Here is an 18,816-nt window from a genome sequence, read left to right on the forward strand (position 1 = left end):
TCTTAAATTCTAACTAGATACTTCCGCGCGGTTTCACCTGCTCTGCTCGGCTCCTATTGATGGTAGCGTGATGTTTTATAACCTTATAACATATCTCCATAAATGAACTATGCAAACACAAAAAGACTTTATTAAACCGAACCAGTAGTTTCTGAGATTAGCGCGTTCAAACAAACAAAAAAAATATAGGTTTCACCAAAAAAAATAAAAAACAAAACATGAAATAGACTCATTTATTATCTTCTTAAACCTGATTAATGTAACTAATACTAATTTTATACTATGGATCTGCTCGAATTACCTAACTTTGTATTAACGATAACATGTGTTTAGTATGTTCTAAGTTACTTTTAACCATCAAGTTAACTTTCAACATCTCTTGTTAAAGGCCACTTTACATTATTTTGCGATTTCACTTTACGTTATAATTTAAACCCACCATTTGTAAAAATAAAATCCATAGACAACTCTCATTTATTTTAACAAGGGAAGACATGTGCACTCATCTATATTTTAATTTAAATTAACATTATCATTATTTATATAATCCTTATTTTTCCTATGTTTATGCAGGACGTAAGCTAATGTAAAGTGGCACACAATAGTCACAGTAAAATTATCAATAATTTGCTATACACCTAAATGCAATAGGTAGCACATAGACTATGATTTCCGAGAGACTAGACCAATTCTTTTTTTATTTTAGTATAATAAAAATATACTTTCCATAATCAAACATTGATATTATAATTATCCTTCGATTTTTCACATATTTTTTACCCCAAGTTTGACATTCAAGATAGATTTTTTCATTATTATAATAGATTTTTATTTTAAATTATCCTATTCCAAATGTGCTAGATTTTAATGAGAATATTAAAAATACTTATTTTTATTGTAATTTAAACTTTATTCCTATGTAGATAAAGTAAATAAAACATTTGGAACAATTAGGTATTGTTATTAATAGATTTTTAAGATATTAACATTGTTATAATATCAATTTGTATGTTACGAAAAATTGTTTTGTCCTTTCCTTGATATAGAAAAGCTCTGCTTATTATTAAGAAAGCAGAAGCGAAGGGGAAACGTATAAATTAATTTCGAATTTAAATAAATACATTAATAAATAAAATTTACAAACCATTTCCTTTGTGGTTAGCGAGATGGAGCTGCTATCGACAACAATCCATTTATTTTAAAATACTCGACACAATTTCCTTTATCTGTCAAAATAACATCGGCGACATCTCAGTTCTTACAAATACTTCGATCAAATTTATTCTTTAACAAAATCAATCGAAGCCACACTGATACTTCTAAACAATATTTACTTCATTCTGCCACTGTAATTTGAACTTTAAAAGTTTTACAATAAATACTTAAATATGTAGTATACTGACTCGCATATCAACTTACACTTATCTGTCAAATGATTGCAAAAGATTTTCACCCATATTACAAAGGAACACAGTTCCAAATTCATTGAAGAAATGTAACAGATTAGAGTATGTTGATTTGAAAGTGTTTACAAAACCATGATAACACAATTTCTAGAATATAGGTTACAGAAAATAGGTAAAATAAATACTGTAGGTAACGTCCAAAAATATGTAACCACGCCTTAATTTTATCGCAGTCTCGATAAGGTATCGAAAACTTCAAATTATTTGTGTCATCATGATGTGAATTTAGCTCAAAAATATGCCTTTATAATACAGGATTGTTGTAATAAATAATAATAATTTAAACTCGAGCCCAATATACAGGAATAGCCAGCTATTACTGGCATGGCTATAGAGCAGCTCGCAATATCGCTAACCTTATATACAATCCAAATAAATTCAATCAAAACTTGTAGCGTAGAGAGAAAAGCTGACTACAAACTCCACTAAAATCAATATTTCCCATAATATATGGAATTAACAAATCATCTACACATAATAGGGCTGATGACAACCAATTCAATACGTCATTCTGAAACGTCAAACCGCCATATTGCATAGTAGTGACGTCACACACGTTATCATGCACATTCCTAGTTTAAACAAAAACGACTATTTATTCAAACCGAAATATCTCAAAATACTTTATAGTTATGTAGTCAGTGTAGTGTACTAAAATGATCATCGATTCGTTCTAGCCTTGTCAGTGCTCCATTCTCTCTATGCAAAGCATATTCATACATAATATACATAATGAACCACACGGCTGGAATGTGGCGAAGGTACAAGTAGCATCGTGTGCAAAAGACGAAAATGGCAGTGAAAATAAAAGAAATACAGGTTTACTATTGGAAACATTAAACTTTACAGTAATGAGCTCAATTTAAACTGGCCAACAACAGACTTCTCTGGCAGTACTTTTGTTCTACATACTTCTACCAGAGATTACAAAACAAGTACCAGTGAAAAGAGAGCTCATTAAGTCTTATTGTCAACAAGCTAGTGCTAGATACTTTCGATAGACCTCTTCACAATAAAACACAATTTCTATACTCTGTAAATACTATAAACCTCTAAAAGCAGTCCTTCACTTGCGTTACTCTTCTGTTGTACTTCCCAATAAGGCGACACTTTGCCACGGACGATTGAAATATGGAGAGTTCATTCATGTTCACTACCAAAAAATTTGTGACCAAAACACCGTTTAGTCTGGTAATTTCACTAATGCTGACCAAGAAAAGGATACACTGGTCACTCCATTGTTTCACTAGTGTATGGGTTTGTGTTGTAAGAGTGGTGTCACTTAGTCCTTAGGTCCTAGGTCAGTCGGCGTCCTGTTATGTCCGGTTGACGGTGGACAGCACGTTGGCCTTGGCGCGGTCGGTGGCGGCGGCGGCGGCCTCGCGCATCTCCTTCAGCGTGTGCGTCATGCTGTGCTGCGACGCCACCTGCCGCGGGAACATGCTGTGCAGGACGTGGTTGAAGCCGCTTACCTGGAGGACGGGGAAAGTAAAACGTTATTCATTGTATGCAAGTACCTTAATTTTATTATAACTTTCGTGAGACATACCAAATTTATTAATATTATTATGTTATCGACTTACTCACGTAACTGTTTGACGAGGATCTCGACTAGTTTCAAGCCATGCTAGAGGCTCATATTCATGAGCAGCATTACGCGACAATCGCCGCGTCGTGTGTCGCGGAATGCTGTTCCTCGTCAAACAGTTACATGAGTAAGCCGATAACATAATAATTAATAATAAACCTTATCGAAATTTGATGTAACAAAGTCCTCTGGTGTTCTAATATAGAAAAACTAAAAATCTTGATTTTCTGTGAAAATAGGAAGCCAATTTGAGTATATGCTTGTCCTGAATGTAATATTAGATATTTCTAGTGACATACCATTTGGTTACAATTCTTCTTGAACCTGTCGACTCCGAAGGCGCGGATGGCTCGCGAGAAGCCGAACACTTGCGAGTCGATCCAAGCGGAGCGACGCGCGACCGTTAGTCCCGGGCCTGCCGAGCGATACTCCACGCGTTCCACCACACTCTATGGCCATACAATAGGAAATATTTAGTTTCTGAACTAGACCTGATAAATACGTGTCAGTCAAAGTCAAAATTATTTATTTCAAATAGACCAGGAAGGCACTTTTGAACGTCAAAGCAAATATAATAATATTAACAATGTCTGTCTGTCGGTCAGTCCTCTAGTGAAGCTTTTGTTTTTTCAATCAGATTCACAATTTTTTACTTGGTTACATTGTGTCGAAATTTTTAACTATCCTATCAGCTAGACATAGTATGTGTATATAAAAATCTTACCATAACTTTAGTGTATCCTAGGTTCCTTGTGTAGGTCACAAATACTTTCTTCTCTGGATCTAGCATGCTCTCCTCGATGATCTTCACTGATTTCGCATTGAAAAACCTGAAACAAACAATACAAATATTTCAGTAATATTCCCTTTAGAGAGGGACACTACAAAATGTTTCCTTGTTTAAAATAACTAACGGGTCTAACCATGAATGTGGTATCACCCCACCCTTTGTGGATTGTCGAAGGCAAATGGCCGACACTTCACATAAAATACTGGTATGTAGCCAAATCTGGTTGACTCATTGCTAAATCTAGGGAATGGACTAGGAGAAAAAAGAAGCATCACAACCTGACAGGCTACAGAACTAAAACAACCTAATGTACATACTATAAACTCAATTTTATACATAGCATAAAGACGTCTAAGCAATTCAGTATTTCAAACACTTGGAGTATGTGGGCGATATGGTCGCCAAGCGACAAAGCCCTTTAATTAAATAAATAAAAAAAAAACACTTGGAGCATCAGTCTTCGTTTCGATTACATTTCTTACATGAAGTTGCATAATATAAGAAAGCCAGACGGTGCAGAAACCGTCTCAGTATATAACATGCTCCATTTAAACTAAATTGGCTTAAGTGGGCAACACTCAATTGAGTGGCGGTGGGATACAATTGAAGGCGTCAGATTTTTTCATTGGCAGAAATTGAAATATGCCACATACACCAGCTTTGGTTTAAGTAATTTCGTTTACTAATTTTCCTCTAGTCATATTTGCAACTGGTATTTTTTTATCTTATGCCAGAGTTGAGAAAAGTATTATTAAGTTTTAATATTTTAAAATTATAAGTAGAATCATGAAGGTAGAGTTTGAAATCGTCTCATTTATGGCGAGAAGGTGCCTTTGCTTTGATATAAAATTCACGAAATCTCAGTATAAGAGAATTATAGACGTATCTTATCTTATGGTACCTATGTATCTACGTCGTCACAGGTCGACGAGAATAATAAGATCCAAGATAATCACAGATTAGTAATAGGATGTTTATCAACTGTTTCAAGTATTATCTACAGGTCTTATCACCATGAAGCAGATAAACCGAGTCTTATATTACGTGAAAAGATAAACAAAAAGTAATAGATTATATTGCAAACAACCACAGGACACCTTATACCTAAATATCCGTATACAATCTTCTACCTAACATCATTTGTTAGGTTTCATAGAGTTTTATATTTGAATTATTCTTTTTCATAGTTTAACTTTTGATATTTTTTAATAAGAGTGAGATTTTTTGGGTCTTTCGATAAGGGCTAGTGTTGATACTTACGATAATAATTCCAAATACTGTTACATATTTGGAATTGATACTATTAATTGGATGGAAATGAATGGAAGTAGGAACACCTTTTTTTAATTAAGGTGTGTAAATCATCTAATGACTTCTCCCGCCTTTTGGGCGAGGCGTGAGGGAGTGTCAGACTCTTTCTGACTAAAAACCACCCCGTTCCTACTCCTGCCCTTCGAGCTGTAGCCCCGGCAAACCCGATAGGTAGTTCGCAGCTAAATGGTAACACATAGACACACTTAAAGAACAAAATGCTAAAATACTCATACAATAATTTCACTATCGAGCCTACAATGACCTACGTAACATAACAAACTAGATATCGTCACCTATACCCTTCAAACCGGCCCAGAACTGCACACACATAACACATTATATAATTCTAGTTATCTGATAACACATGGCTTTCTCTTTATCGCCACAAATATTACAAACATTCGCAAATTATTTCAAACTTTATCTCGACGATGTAAAATGCAATTTCCCGTGTCGACGAAATTGATTGTAGGTAGGTAATATTATTTTTTAAGACCTAGCAACTAAGAACTTAATTCGCTTGGACATAATGATAATAATTCAATACGTTACTTATTTACTTTGTGGATTTGTGTTCAATTGGTGGCATAACATACTAATCCTAGAAGGGTAACATGCAAACGTGAACATTTGCTAACCAATATTGTGTGAGTACCCTTCCTACCCCTTTGTAGAAGAATAGGCATGATGTCACGCGTATGACTCGCGAAATATAAGCAAACTGTACCTGCCAATCCGTACCATATACTTTCTAACATGCATTAATGTTTACAAACAATATAACATTAGCAGTTGGACCGGAACGCATTACATGGCCACGGCCGATCGATAATATAACCAAAACACGCACTATTTTTAACCGACTTCATTATTTAATTAGGAACGACCATTAATTAGACAAGTTGTTAGTATTTTTCCTGTAATAGACTGAAAACAGCGTCGACCAGAAATGCGTTTTGTTTGTTTTGATAATTAGCAAGATGAACTCAACTATTCAGATAGAACATGAGATCACATTTGTTTTTGTTAACGTTAACTATCAGCGCCGCCCACTATCCACCGAAATAATAGATGAGTTTTAAATATATTGCCAAAACATTCTTAAATCTTTTTTCTTTCTTAATTTGCAAAGTTGATTGCTTTGCAGTTTGACTTATACCATCTCACGAAGAATATTTATTTGTGTCTAAAATTGATGATATAAAAATGCGATGTCGTGGTCCGGAGGTTTAAGACGCCCGCTTCTCATGCATGTAAAAATTGAATGCAAATCATCTAAGCCTATACATTTTTATGTTTCGTTCTTACACGAAGTAACACTAAACAACAGAAGTATTTCCTGTGTACATAAATACAAGATATTTAAAGGTCGCAGTGAAGGTTGCACTTACATAAACAACTATTTATTGTAAACATGATAAGTTTTAAAACAACGCTACTATTCATCGACTCGGCAGAAAGAATCGATCAATTAACTTATTTTTGTTTTTACAACAGAGAGGAGTGGAAGGAAGGGCTTTGCCCTGCAGTGTTCAGCCATGATCGTCCGATCATGGCTGAAATCTAAATCTAATAAGTGTGGGAGAGCCATGCTTCAGCACGAATGGGCCGGCTCGACCGGAGTGATACCACCGCCTCACAGAAAACCGACGTGAAACAACGCTTGCGTTGTGAAGTTACCGGCGGAGGCTAAATTAACGCCCCTCCCCCAATTTTCTCGATCCCCGATTCCCCAACAACAACCCTTAAATTCCTAACTCCCAAAAAGCCGGCAACGCACTTGTAACGCGTCTGGTGTTTCAAATGTCCATGGGCGGCGGCGATTGCTTACCATCAGGTAATACGTTTGCTAGATTACCGGCGTGTTTCATAAAAAAAAAATCTAACAAGGTGCATATTAAGGGCTTTATAAAAGAAAATTCTAGATCATAGTATCAGTAATACTGCATGTGTGTCAGGGTTAATCACTAACATAATAAAGATGGCTAATATTTATTTTAAGTGAGCTTAAAAACTCTTTCAAATTGTTCAGATAAGACAAATATAACTGGTGTAAAATTCTAAATTACATAGAATGCACAAGTCCCACCCACACCTGCTTTAAATTTAGAATTTAACTATTTGGACTTTGAGACGGTCAGGCGCATCTATTCTAGATTACTAGAATTTTGTTCTTGAACCAACTCGGTTGTACAATTTTTGGTTGTGTGTAGAACTTCTTATTATCATTTTTAAAACTCATAGGGTCGCTCATTACAGAAAAAAAATCATATTCCTTTTTTTTAATAAATATTTAAATCATCATCGCACCCTAAATAAATATTTAAAAAAATAAGCTCTTGCTAAATGCAACAAACTGTTTACTGACAGAGCATTTTCTTCGAAATAAAACTGTTATAAAAGGTAAAAAATACTGCTGAACTGCAACATCGCAGTTATTCACACAAATTATGAAAATATTTTCCATCGACTACATTACATTATTTTGAAAACATAGCAAATTACATTCAATAGGTATATCACACGTAAGCTGTATGTAATAATTTCACAATGCCTATTGTCCATACAATTGGATTACTGAGTAACTCAATTTACAACGTCTTTTACTATAATTCTTATTTTTTCTTATGTTTGTAATAAAGTTTTGAATTTATTTTAAAGACTAGATGAGATAAGTAAATCTTATGTCTGGTAGTGCCAAAGGCAGGTAGAATATAGTACATATAGGAAGACCACTGTTGTGAATACGCGCCAATATGTTGGTATGATTGCCGTGAGCTGCGTCCCCTCCCTTTTCGTTAATAAATGGGTGTGCAACCGACCAGCGAGTTTGATTGACCTATGTCACTTTCCCCGTGTTCCCACGCAAATACATAACACATGGTTAGCCAAACAAAAACGATATCGTCAGAGTCGCTGGAAGAGGTCTAAAGTATGAAGGATACACACAAGAGAAAAATCATGACAGAAAAATAGGATTAAGGAGGCCTATAACCAGAACTGGGAATTTGGTTTGTAATGATGACTTCCAGAGCTCTGCCATGTTTATCAAAACTCTAAAAGTATTTATAAATCCTTTTGTTGCTCTCAACAGACGTGAAATGACTCATTCGTATTGAATGAGTTTCAATACTTTCCAAAAACAAACATCATGTATCAAGACTATTAAGGCACAAATATAAACGATCAGAAAATGAAACGCAAAATCAAAATATTGACAATACACATACCCCACACGGTAGGTACATAAAACAAAGATTACACGTCACTTTAGAAATTGATTAGATAAATATTATCGCAGAGGTGAATGTTTGTTTACCTAATTTTTGCTACCTACAATCAAAGTTTAAAGTTAATTTTGGAGCACCCCAATACATGTAATGGAAAACGAGTTATGTCTACCACCACTTCATATTCGTCGTAGATACCTAGCCAGCAAATTCATTTTAAAATCAAAATCTCTTGTTAACAATAAAACCTTACAATCGCTAGAAAATCTTTCACTATTCACAGGTTCCAACTATTGGCAACACAAAAAGTTGCCGTTACTTATTGACATTCTTTCACAGTATAACTCTACTCCTATACACTCTAGTACTCAACTTGGAATGTTTTCCCTCGATAAGTGGATTAGTAGCATAGATTTGTCCCATATAATCAGTGATAAAATTCCTAGTATATCTAAAGCTAAACGTCATTACAGTATTATACAGCTAAAACAATTATGTACTTCATATATACAAGAACAGTATCCAGATTATCATACAATTTTTACTGACGGTTCCAAAGATAAAGATTTGGGAGGCGCAGCCTTTTTGGATCCGATTCTAATAAGTCAGAGTAAGATTAAGATTGATTCAGATATTTCTATTATGCATATTGAACTGATTGCTATATTGGAAGCCTTATCCTATATTCTATCAGTCAGCGGTGATAAATTTGTGATTCTGACAGACTCCAAAAGTTCGCTGCAACATTTGGCTCGAAACACTTCTCACATGCGAGGTATTCCGACAGCCTACGCCATATATGAATTAATCTTAAAACTTCAATCTAATTCCAAAATGGTACGTCTCCAATGGATTCCGTCACATGTTCAATATGAAGAAAATGATGTGGTAGATATGCTTGCCAAACAAGCGTGTGTTGATGGTGTTCCCATGAATATTACCCCACTGTTTTCGGACTATTTTGGAAGAGCAAAAAATAAGTGTTTCGATCTTTGGCAGGAGTATTTTGATGAAAGATCAAAAGAAAAGGGGATCTGGTATCGAACTATACAGCCAGAGATTTCTCGGGTTCCGTGGATTGACTGCGACCTTAATAAAAATTTAATGACTATCGCCTTAAGACTCCGTTCCGGACATATTCCATCAAATAAGTTTAATTATTTAATGAAAAAAGTTCCGTCACCATGCTGTGATTCATGTGGAGTGGTTGATGATGTCCTTCATATTTTGATGGAATGTGCCCGGAATGAAAATACTAGGGTTAGTATTTTTGGTCCGCAAAGAGTGAATGACATTGGCCTTTGTAACTCCATGCTTGCTTTTCCAGTGTCCGATAAAGCACAACACTTGTACAAATTAGTGATAAGTAGATCGTAAGCTAGTAATAAGTAACCAAACTTTGTTTTTCCTGCACTGGGCGATATGGTCGCGACAAAGCCCTTTAAATAAATAAAAAAAAAAAAAAAAAAAAAAGTTAATTTTACAAGGGGCCATGTTAAAGGCTATGAAAACATTTATGATACAAGATGTTAGGTATAGAGAAAATACCTTTAAAACATTAATAGCCGAAAGAAAAATGTTGAAGGCAAATTCTCCGCTAAGCGTGGCGTGGCGGTTACATATCATAACTTCATTTGTTAAAATACATCATTTGAATAAATCAATCAGCATTCTAATAGACTACCATTACTGATTGTTATAGATGGAATAACATAGATATATTATTGTCTAACAACACGCCATAGTATCTAGCAACAGAGCTGAACCACAGGAATATACCAATTGTTTGTAAAGTATTTGTTTGTTTTAATCACTATCTAAGAATTCCACAATAAAAACAGTATAAAAGTAATACGCAATATTGACACAATCTTAATGAGCGAATTTTACGCGAATTCATAATGAACATGATAAAAGCTTGAGGAAAAAATACATATATTTAATCTTTAAACAAATAGAAAAAATAGATATACAATAGTTGATGAACCTGTTGCCAAACTTCGTTCACCATTTCTAAAACATATCATTATGCTATTTAAAAGAATTGCTAAGAATTTACGGACAACTATAAAGTACCCAATCAAACAATTCTAAGATCATTTGCGCGACTTTTGAAAACCCACATGTACTCAACCAATGAGACAAGTCTCATAACTTTAAATCTTTGAAAGAAGCATGATTAACATTATCGCTCATACAAGTTACATAAAAAAAAAAAACAAAACATCATGTTATCTCCACTAAAGGTCTGACAGTGACTGATACAGTCTTGTATCTCGCTTCACCGAGATTATTAGTTTCACCTTGACCAATAATAATGGCCGCTTTGTATTTAGATCCAATCTGCTGCTACTGCAGTCGTTTATTTATTAAAGGCACCATCCTGTTGAGGATGCAATCATGTTCATTGCATTTGAAGGGGGAACTTTATGTATCTAGTCTAGTTGGATAGACTCGTTATATCTTGAATGGTACAACAGTAAAATTCTTACTTAATTAAGTGCAGCAGACAAGCAGAGATAAATCACGTTTTGCCTTTAAGTCTCTTCTCATTTAGGGTGGCTCTATAATAAACATTAACTAACATAGAAGTGGCTTCAGTACTGAAATTATATTTCAAAACTGATACTTATTCTTATGGAACCAGCAATGCCTGCAAACTCTATAAACAGACATTCTTTTTCACAGTATGGTGTTAATTTTCATATAGAGACCCGGTTATAGACATTACACTGAAGTATAACCAGCCAATAAGAATCAAGATATTATTTAAAAAGACTCTTCTTATTTCCCATGTATTGATATAATTATCCGAGCACATAAAACTGTGCTATTCATTTAGGTTTAGGCAATAGATTTTGAACTTTATTATAAAGTGATATAAAGTAAAAAATCTATTAAAGAACAATCTAGAGTACCTTTGTGTGGTGTCCATTACATTATTTTATCTGTATGCAATACTCTATTTATCTAATCAATGCCCACATTGTGGTAAGAATCAGAGATAAATAAGTAATCTTATCTCATTAACAATTTAGACAATGAGACTAATTGAATAACTCATTATTTAATCAGAGTATTAGTAATTAAAATTATGCTTAACTACATCATAAGTAGTAGCAATGACCCTGTTGGTACTTAGCGTAATGTCTAGAGTAATGAATCATTTAATAATACATTTTGAAAAATAATAAAAGAATGTAGTTTTGTTCCGAGTACAACTCAAAAACAACTGAATAGAATTTAATGCAATTTTTCACTAGTAAATAGAATGATTTATGCCAGAAAACTAATGTACACTCGGTAAAGGTGATGATGTAGTGTGTAACATGTATGGGCGACAATAAGTTGTAAATAAGAGATGGAACTTACCTTTCTCCCCATTTAGGCACTCTGTTTGTCTTGGTTAAAACTCTCTTTGTGTACAGACATCCATCTTTCACTTCTCTGCTCCATGTATCTTCTGAGAGGACATGGGTACTGAAAGCAGAGAAATTGTATAAAGCAGTGATTCCCAATCGGTAGTTCGTCCCACCCAAAAGTGGTCTGCAGAAGTAAAAAAATGGCCTGGAATATGAGTAATCTTTGTGATTTTAATAAGCACATGATAACCTGCACTAAAACGTTTTAAAATTTAGCACATAACTCAGACACTTTACCTAATCAGATTGCATCTTATATCTTTCAAAAATAATAAAGTTTGTAAAGTTTTTATTCCATTTGGTTATCAATCAATTTACAAAATTAAACATATTTAAAAAATAAAAAATACCAATCATTTTTATTATATTTAGTTACTGATCTATCTTTAAAAAATAAAAATACTGATCAAAATGTTTTTATTTATTTGGTTATTGATGAACTTAAGTCACCATGACATTAATGTGTAGGCCTGACCTTGTATTGTACTTGTAATGGTCAAAGATGTTTGATTGTTATGACTTGTAACAAATCAGTTTTATTTTTCTGTTTTACTTTTTAGTTCATTATGTTTAATTGTGTGTGACATAGTAACATGTGCATGTAATATTACATTATTACTTTTTTATTGCATTATCTACAATGTAACAGAGTATTAAGTTTCATTACCATATTAAGTTTACAATAAACACATCTGTTTACCAAAATATGTTTTTACATGCAATATAAGCATATTACTTTTTCATGAAAATAAATCTTACTCATCTTTTATACTTAGAAAGGTTAAACATTATAATTACAAGTTTACATTTAGCATAAAATTACTTGTAGTTGTTGACTCATCCAATAGATATAAAAAATATATAATATGGCCTCATGATTTATAGCTTTCAAATTATTAGCAAAAAATTAAATAGTGGTATCACTTCTTGATGTAGCCTTGATTTATATGAATAATAATTCTTAAACTTAATTATCTCAAATAACATAATTTATTTTATATACAAGGCCGATGATATACAACTTATTACAACAATAGTAAGCTTCACATTTTATAAATATCACCAAATTCTCAATAAATTAACTATTTAAAGTTAGTATGGTTTGGTTGCACACAACTTCTTGTGAACTTTGATCACTCCAAAGAATTTTTAATTATTGCTTCCATACAAATAAATAACAGGTTAAACTTACCTCTGAGGGTTTGGATACCTCTTCCAGTAGCCGCGAGTGACTTGATCCCAACTAAAGTTAAAAGTAGACGTGTTTTCAAAATATCTTGCCATTTTTTTAACTTTTTTGGGTTACTGTTTTCTTATTGGAATGTTTGTAAACAATGAACTGACAAGTTCAGCATGCCACCAAGCTCATTATTTCTGCAAAAATAAGAATAATTCTCTAATTAATATTGTATTTCGCACGATTTTTGAACCCGTATCCGATTACATAAACATAATCTATGTAGGTCATAAGATGAATATATTTAAGTTGGGCTGTTTACCAAGCCTCTCGCGCACAAAGCCTTTGTGATCATGGTCACGTATGACGACTGGTTTGGAATTTACCGAATGAACAACGTTCGTTCAACTATACCGCAGTCTCCGAGGGCAATATTACAATGACACCGAGCGGCACATGTGCCGAACTAAACTGTCAAGAGTTAAATAACATCGCATTCATTCGAAGGAACGTATCTCTGTATATCTATCTAATTAAAATCAACAACTAACTAAAAAAATAATATAAACTTACCAATAAGCCGGAGGATTATTGGATCCAATTTTCGTGTAATCAAGATTCCAAAATTGTTCTTAACACGTCTACCGACGCGGTCAACGATGTCTATTTTGACCGTAAGTTAAATGAAACAGTCGCGAAACACATGTTATCATTCATATTTTCAGACTCGTTTTGATAAAATTTTGATATAACTATTGACAGATTATTCGAGAGCCCATTTGTAATAGGTACAGATTACATAAAATCGTGCGTGAACATAAATGAATGACAGAACCATAGACACGTAGATACAATATACCATACCGGAAGTTCCTCTAAATTAAGCGCTTACATTCTCGACAATACAAATGTTCGGATTTTAAAAACAGCGTCACCTAGTGACTAAAATAAGCACTAAGCAGTAAATGTCATCTTTCGGCAAGTGAGGAGTTCTGCAACCGTCTAACAGGAATTGATAGAATGCAAATATTTTGGAAAATCTTAACAAAAAAAATGTTTTTATAGAGACTGTAGAGAGTACTTTTGTATGAACTTGATTCAGATGGGTTAATCATAACTAATAAACCACCACCAAAATTGTTTATGGAATAAATACATTCAGCCCAACAAGTCTACTACCTACATAAGTAATTTATTATCTATATAACAGGAAGTGCTTTGGCAAAAAATACAAATCCAGATACCACAGAGTACGTTATACATACTCCAGATACTTATTATGTATAGCTTTTGCCCGCGACTTCGTTCGCGTGGAATAGTGACTTCCGGCAAATTTTTGGTTTTAACCACATAGTTCCCGATCTCGCGGGATCTCTTCAAAAATGAGATGTGGAAGATATTCCAGGGAACTCTTCAAAAATCAACATAATGAGCTCTGCGTTTGAATTTAATAGTATACTCACTTAGGGCATTGAAAAAATAGTTTAAAAACGGACTTAAACTAACTTAAAACTAAAGAAAGCTACGAATTACGAATTTATAACAATTAAAAAAGAAACTATATTACAACCTATCCTCTATGCTATAATAACCAAGCTTAAACTAAATAATTTAAAAGAAACGACTTAAATCTAATCTAATTAATTTATAAATTAGACTTACAATTTTATTAAAAAACTAACTACAGTAACTACTAATAATCGATATCAAACTAAACCTACGTTAAATAGTTTAACCAAAAAACCAGGAAAACCCAACAATAAACTTATTAATTGACAAATACAACGAAACCAATTTAGAATATACGAAACAGCAGGACCACTACAGACAAATAATCATACGACTGATAATACACTTTTTCTACGATAGTACCGAAGCGCTCGGCCGATACCCAACCAAATGAATGTAACGAAACCATAGCGCGATCTATTTCGATCCCAACGCCATCTATCGAGGATAAAGACAACTTGGATTATTTATTTATACTCCGTTCGGGCATTTTCTTTGTACTAAAAGTTTAATTATATTGATATTATTTTTTTCATACCTTTTTACTATTTATTTACTTTTTTTCGATGAATTAAAACAATAACATGAACCGAAGTCGTGTAACGATCGACATAGAATTATCTATACTCCGTTAGAGCATTTTCTTTGTACTAAATGTTTTATTATATTGATATTATTTTTTTCATACCTTTTTACTATTTATTTACTTTTTTTCGATGAATTAAAACAATAACATGAACCGAAGTCGTGTAACGATCGACATAGAATTATTTATAAATAATTTATTTCTTATTTTTATTTTTTGATTTTTGAAATAAAAATATATCTATGTCCTTTCTAAGGTTCTAAACTATATCTGTACCAAATTTCAACCAAATCCGTCAAATAGTTGCGGAGATTAATGGTATAAGCATAGAATGTTCGACGTGATTCTTTAATTTGACATAACTTTTTTATTTATGAACCGATTGACATGAAACAAACACTAAATGTAAATTTAAGCATCCCACAATATATTCGTGAAAACCGCATCCAACTCGGATCAGCCGTTTCTGAGATTAGCGCGCACAGACGAACAGACAAACAGACAAACAGACAAACAGACAAACAGACAAACAGACAAAAAAAAAGTTAATTACATTTTTGGGTTCGACATCGACATAACAATAACCCCTGCTATTTTTTTTATTTTTATTTTCAATGTACAGACAGCACTTTTCTACGATTTTATTATATGTATAGATAAGAATAGTACGGTCAACGATCTTGGCGAGTCTGAACGTAGGCTTTGCGAACTTTCGCGCAGGTACATTCGTGAAGAAAACTATTACTGCAATATTTTTTTATAAACCTAATGTACTTATAAAATTTCCGTAATACAGTGACGAAGTACAAATAAACCAAATATTAAAAAACTAAAAAGAAAACCAAGTACACATTATATAAAAGTACTTTTTATTATATTATATATTTAGACTGAATACTTTTTACCGACTTCACAAAAAGGAGGAGGTACTATGTTCGGCTGTTTGTATGAAATTTTTTTTTTTTTTTTTTGTATGTTTGTTCATTGAATTCTCCGTCAATTGTCGACGGATTTTCAAAATTCTTTTTTTGTTCGAAAGTAGATAGTTTCGAGGTGGTCCCATTGTCACCAAGTTAGGATATGATGATGGGATCTTAGAGAAATCGAGGGAACTCCTCAAATATTATAGGGAACTATATAGTGATTTTGGTATATTCATCTAGAATTGAAGCATTTACAGTCAAAAAGTAACCTTTGAGGAGGTGGAACTGATGAAGAAGACCAGAAATGGCCAATGGAACTTCATACTCACATAGAAATCACAATAAAGTTATACTCCGTCATTGTCGACGGATTTTCAAAATTCTTTTTTTGTTCGAAAGTAGATAGTTTTGAGGTGGTCCCATTGTCACCAAGTTAGGATCTGATGATGGGATCTTAGAGAAATCGAGGGAACTCCTCAAATATTATAGGGAACTATATAGTGATTTTGGTATATTCATCTAGAATTGAAGCATTTACAGTCAAAAAGTAACCTTTGAAGAGGTGGAACTGATGAAGAAGACCAGAAATGGCCAATGGAACTTCATACTCACATAGAAATCACAATAAAGTTAATTAAGTGACTGTGACAATACAAATAAATAAAGTAGTTATTGAGATAGAGAATTTTAACCGAATATTTTTAGTTGCGATACTGAGTATCGCAACTAAAAAGTGTGAAATAAAATACTTTTTACAAAAAAATAAACCGACTTCACTAAAAAAGTTAAAAATAACTTTAATTTCCGAAGTCGGTGTAACAAACAAAAAATACCGAGAAACACCGACTTCCGAAATTAAAGTTATTTTTAACTTTTTTAGTGAAGTCGGTTTATTTTTTTACAATTTGTATCCATTTATTTAATTTAATCACTGTCGCTAGGCATAGGTTCATCATCGCTATAATTGTCGCTCTCAATTTCAGACTCACTTTCCGAATCTGAAGCTGTATTGATGATTATCTGTTCCGTCAATTCGTCAATAATGTGGTCGCTCTTTCTATATTCGTCTTCGACCTCTTTTACTTTTGTGTACAGAACTTTACATTCTTTCGGACCCATTAAATTAACTTTTTCTTGTATGAGCTCCATTGTCCGGGTCACATTCCCGTCGACGTTTTTAGAGGCTACATAACCTTTAATTGTATCCCACGCCATCTCAACGGGGTTTAAATCGGGATGATACGGGGGTAAACGCAGGACTTCATGGTTGTGTTTTTTTAACATTTCATCTACAATATATTTTTTACGTTCGTCTTTGTTTTTTTTTATAAGGTCGTAAAGCTGAGGTTTACACATTTCCTTTTCATAGGGTATACCCCTGTCTTCTAACCACGATTGCATTTTTGCCTTCTTGTCATTAGATGTAGGGGCAGGATCCATGAGTATGTTATGGTACGGGGCATTATCGATAACCACCACCGAGTTAGGACTCAAATTTGGAATCAATTGGGTCCGTACCCATTTCTCATAAATTTCGAAATTCATGCCATTGAAGTCTCCAGTTTTAGTTCCCGATTTATACATTAGTAGGGTGTTCGGAACAAACCCTGTTTCTGATCCAGCGTGCACCATAACTATCCCCTGACCGTTTGATATCGGGCGCTTTAGTCCTTGAGCGCTACCATCTGACCACGCCTTACTTTTTGTATGAGACGAGCGAACATATGACTCATCAACAAAAACAATTGGTCGCCCTTCATCCCTGTATTTTTTTATTGCTTTTAAGTACAAAATTCTTTTAAGACGAACGTCGGTGTTCTCGATAAGAACCCATCTATTATTTTCGGGCTTTCGCCTCTTGAAACCCAAGTTTTCGACTATAGTCCTTAAACTTGTGCTACAACCTTGATAATTTATGTCCCGTTTCAGTTTGGCTAGCAATTTGTTCATGGTCGGCATTTCTTTTTCGGTTTTGTGGAAGTTGTGTATGCATCTTTTTATTATTCCTTGGTGAAAACTGTCTAAACCCGTTACAGGTTTTGCTCTAGGCCTCGTCTTACCAGGCGTGCGGAATTCCGCATGTGAGCCCGACACATTGCCTTCAGCTGCAATCCGGTGTACTGTGCGTTGGGACACTCCAGTTGCGTTAGCAACTCTTAAATAAACTTTGTTAAGATCTTTCGCACCTTCTTCTTTTTCTTTTTTCATAAACTGCATTAAATTATAAATGAGTTTTCTTGCTTGGTGATTTAAAACTTTATTGTGTTTTGGTGACATATTCAATAATATAAGTGCCAACTGACACTTGCACAAAATAATTGCAAACTTAAACACTAAACAAAAACTTAAACACTTAACAAATTACTTAAAAACTTAACAATAAAAATTAACAACAGTAATTCAACGAAATATACGAAAATTTTTGTAACCGACTGCACTCAAAACAGAGACTGATAATTGACACGAACACAACGCCGATGCTAACGCGTGACTGAGACATTACCGGATACCGAGTACCGAGTATTGCCGAATAAACACGAAGATTCACGAAGTAACCAAAAAGGGATGTCCAAGAGGCGTGCGTAAGGATGTTGTTTAATCGATTTTCTTAAAATCTATTACTACAAAACAATATCATACAATTTTTTTTATTTTCAATGTTATATTGATGTTTTAAATTTTCTTAAACAGTCGTTCCTCTTTTCTTAATAGTCTGAAAAAGACTCATTGCGCAACGTTCTGCACGAAGCTTAGACTCGCCAAGTTACGTTGACCGTACTGTACAAAAAATGTAAAATAATCAAAATTATG

General features: G+C 33.6%; 2 protein-coding genes across 3 annotated transcripts; both read right to left on the reverse strand.

Moving 5' to 3' along the window:
* Positions 1–219: 219 nt before the first annotated feature.
* Positions 220–13,805, reverse strand: LOC118275851 (protein preli-like). Of its 2 annotated transcripts, none has more exons than XM_035593954.2 (6): positions 13,561–13,805; positions 13,003–13,184; positions 11,761–11,868; positions 3,779–3,884; positions 3,354–3,503; positions 220–2,938 (listed from the first exon to the last, which is right to left on the reverse strand). In XM_035593954.2, exons 2-6 carry the CDS (start codon positions 13,092–13,094, stop codon positions 2,783–2,785), a joined length of 612 nt encoding a protein of 203 aa, XP_035449847.2. In that variant the 5' UTR covers positions 13,095–13,184; positions 13,561–13,805; the 3' UTR covers positions 220–2,782. The 2 variants fall into 2 exon arrangements, with proteins under 2 accessions (XP_035449847.2, XP_035449848.2); XM_035593955.2 differs by lacking the exon at positions 13,561–13,805 and adding an exon at positions 13,310–13,470.
* A 3,093-nt stretch (positions 13,806–16,898) lies between these two features.
* LOC118275567 (uncharacterized) lies at positions 16,899–18,736 on the reverse strand. The gene has a single exon (XM_035593576.2). The coding sequence runs from the start codon at positions 18,280–18,282 to the stop codon at positions 16,930–16,932; it is 1,353 nt and encodes a 450-aa protein (XP_035449469.2). The 5' UTR covers positions 18,283–18,736; the 3' UTR covers positions 16,899–16,929.
* Positions 18,737–18,816: the final 80 nt, after the last annotated feature.

This window comes from Spodoptera frugiperda, chromosome 8 (assembly GCF_023101765.2).
Source record: "Spodoptera frugiperda isolate SF20-4 chromosome 8, AGI-APGP_CSIRO_Sfru_2.0, whole genome shotgun sequence".
Classification (NCBI taxonomy): Eukaryota; Metazoa; Arthropoda; class Insecta; order Lepidoptera; family Noctuidae; genus Spodoptera; species Spodoptera frugiperda.

Excerpts from the sequence above, each read along its gene's own strand:
- LOC118275851 (XM_035593954.2), bottom strand. The coding sequence starts at position 13,094 with ATGGCAAGATATTTTGAAAACACGTCTACTTTTAACTTTAGTTGGGAT. Across the intron at positions 3,504-3,778 it reads TAGGATACACTAAAGTTATG|AGTGTGGTGGAACGCGTGGA; the intron begins GTAAGATTTTTA and ends GTATGGCCATAG. Across the intron at positions 2,939-3,353 it reads AGAAGAATTGTAACCAAATG|GTAAGCGGCTTCAACCACGT; the intron begins GTATGTCACTAG and ends CCCGTCCTCCAG.
- LOC118275567 (XM_035593576.2), bottom strand. The coding sequence starts at position 18,282 with ATGTCACCAAAACACAATAAAGTTTTAAATCACCAAGCAAGAAAACTC.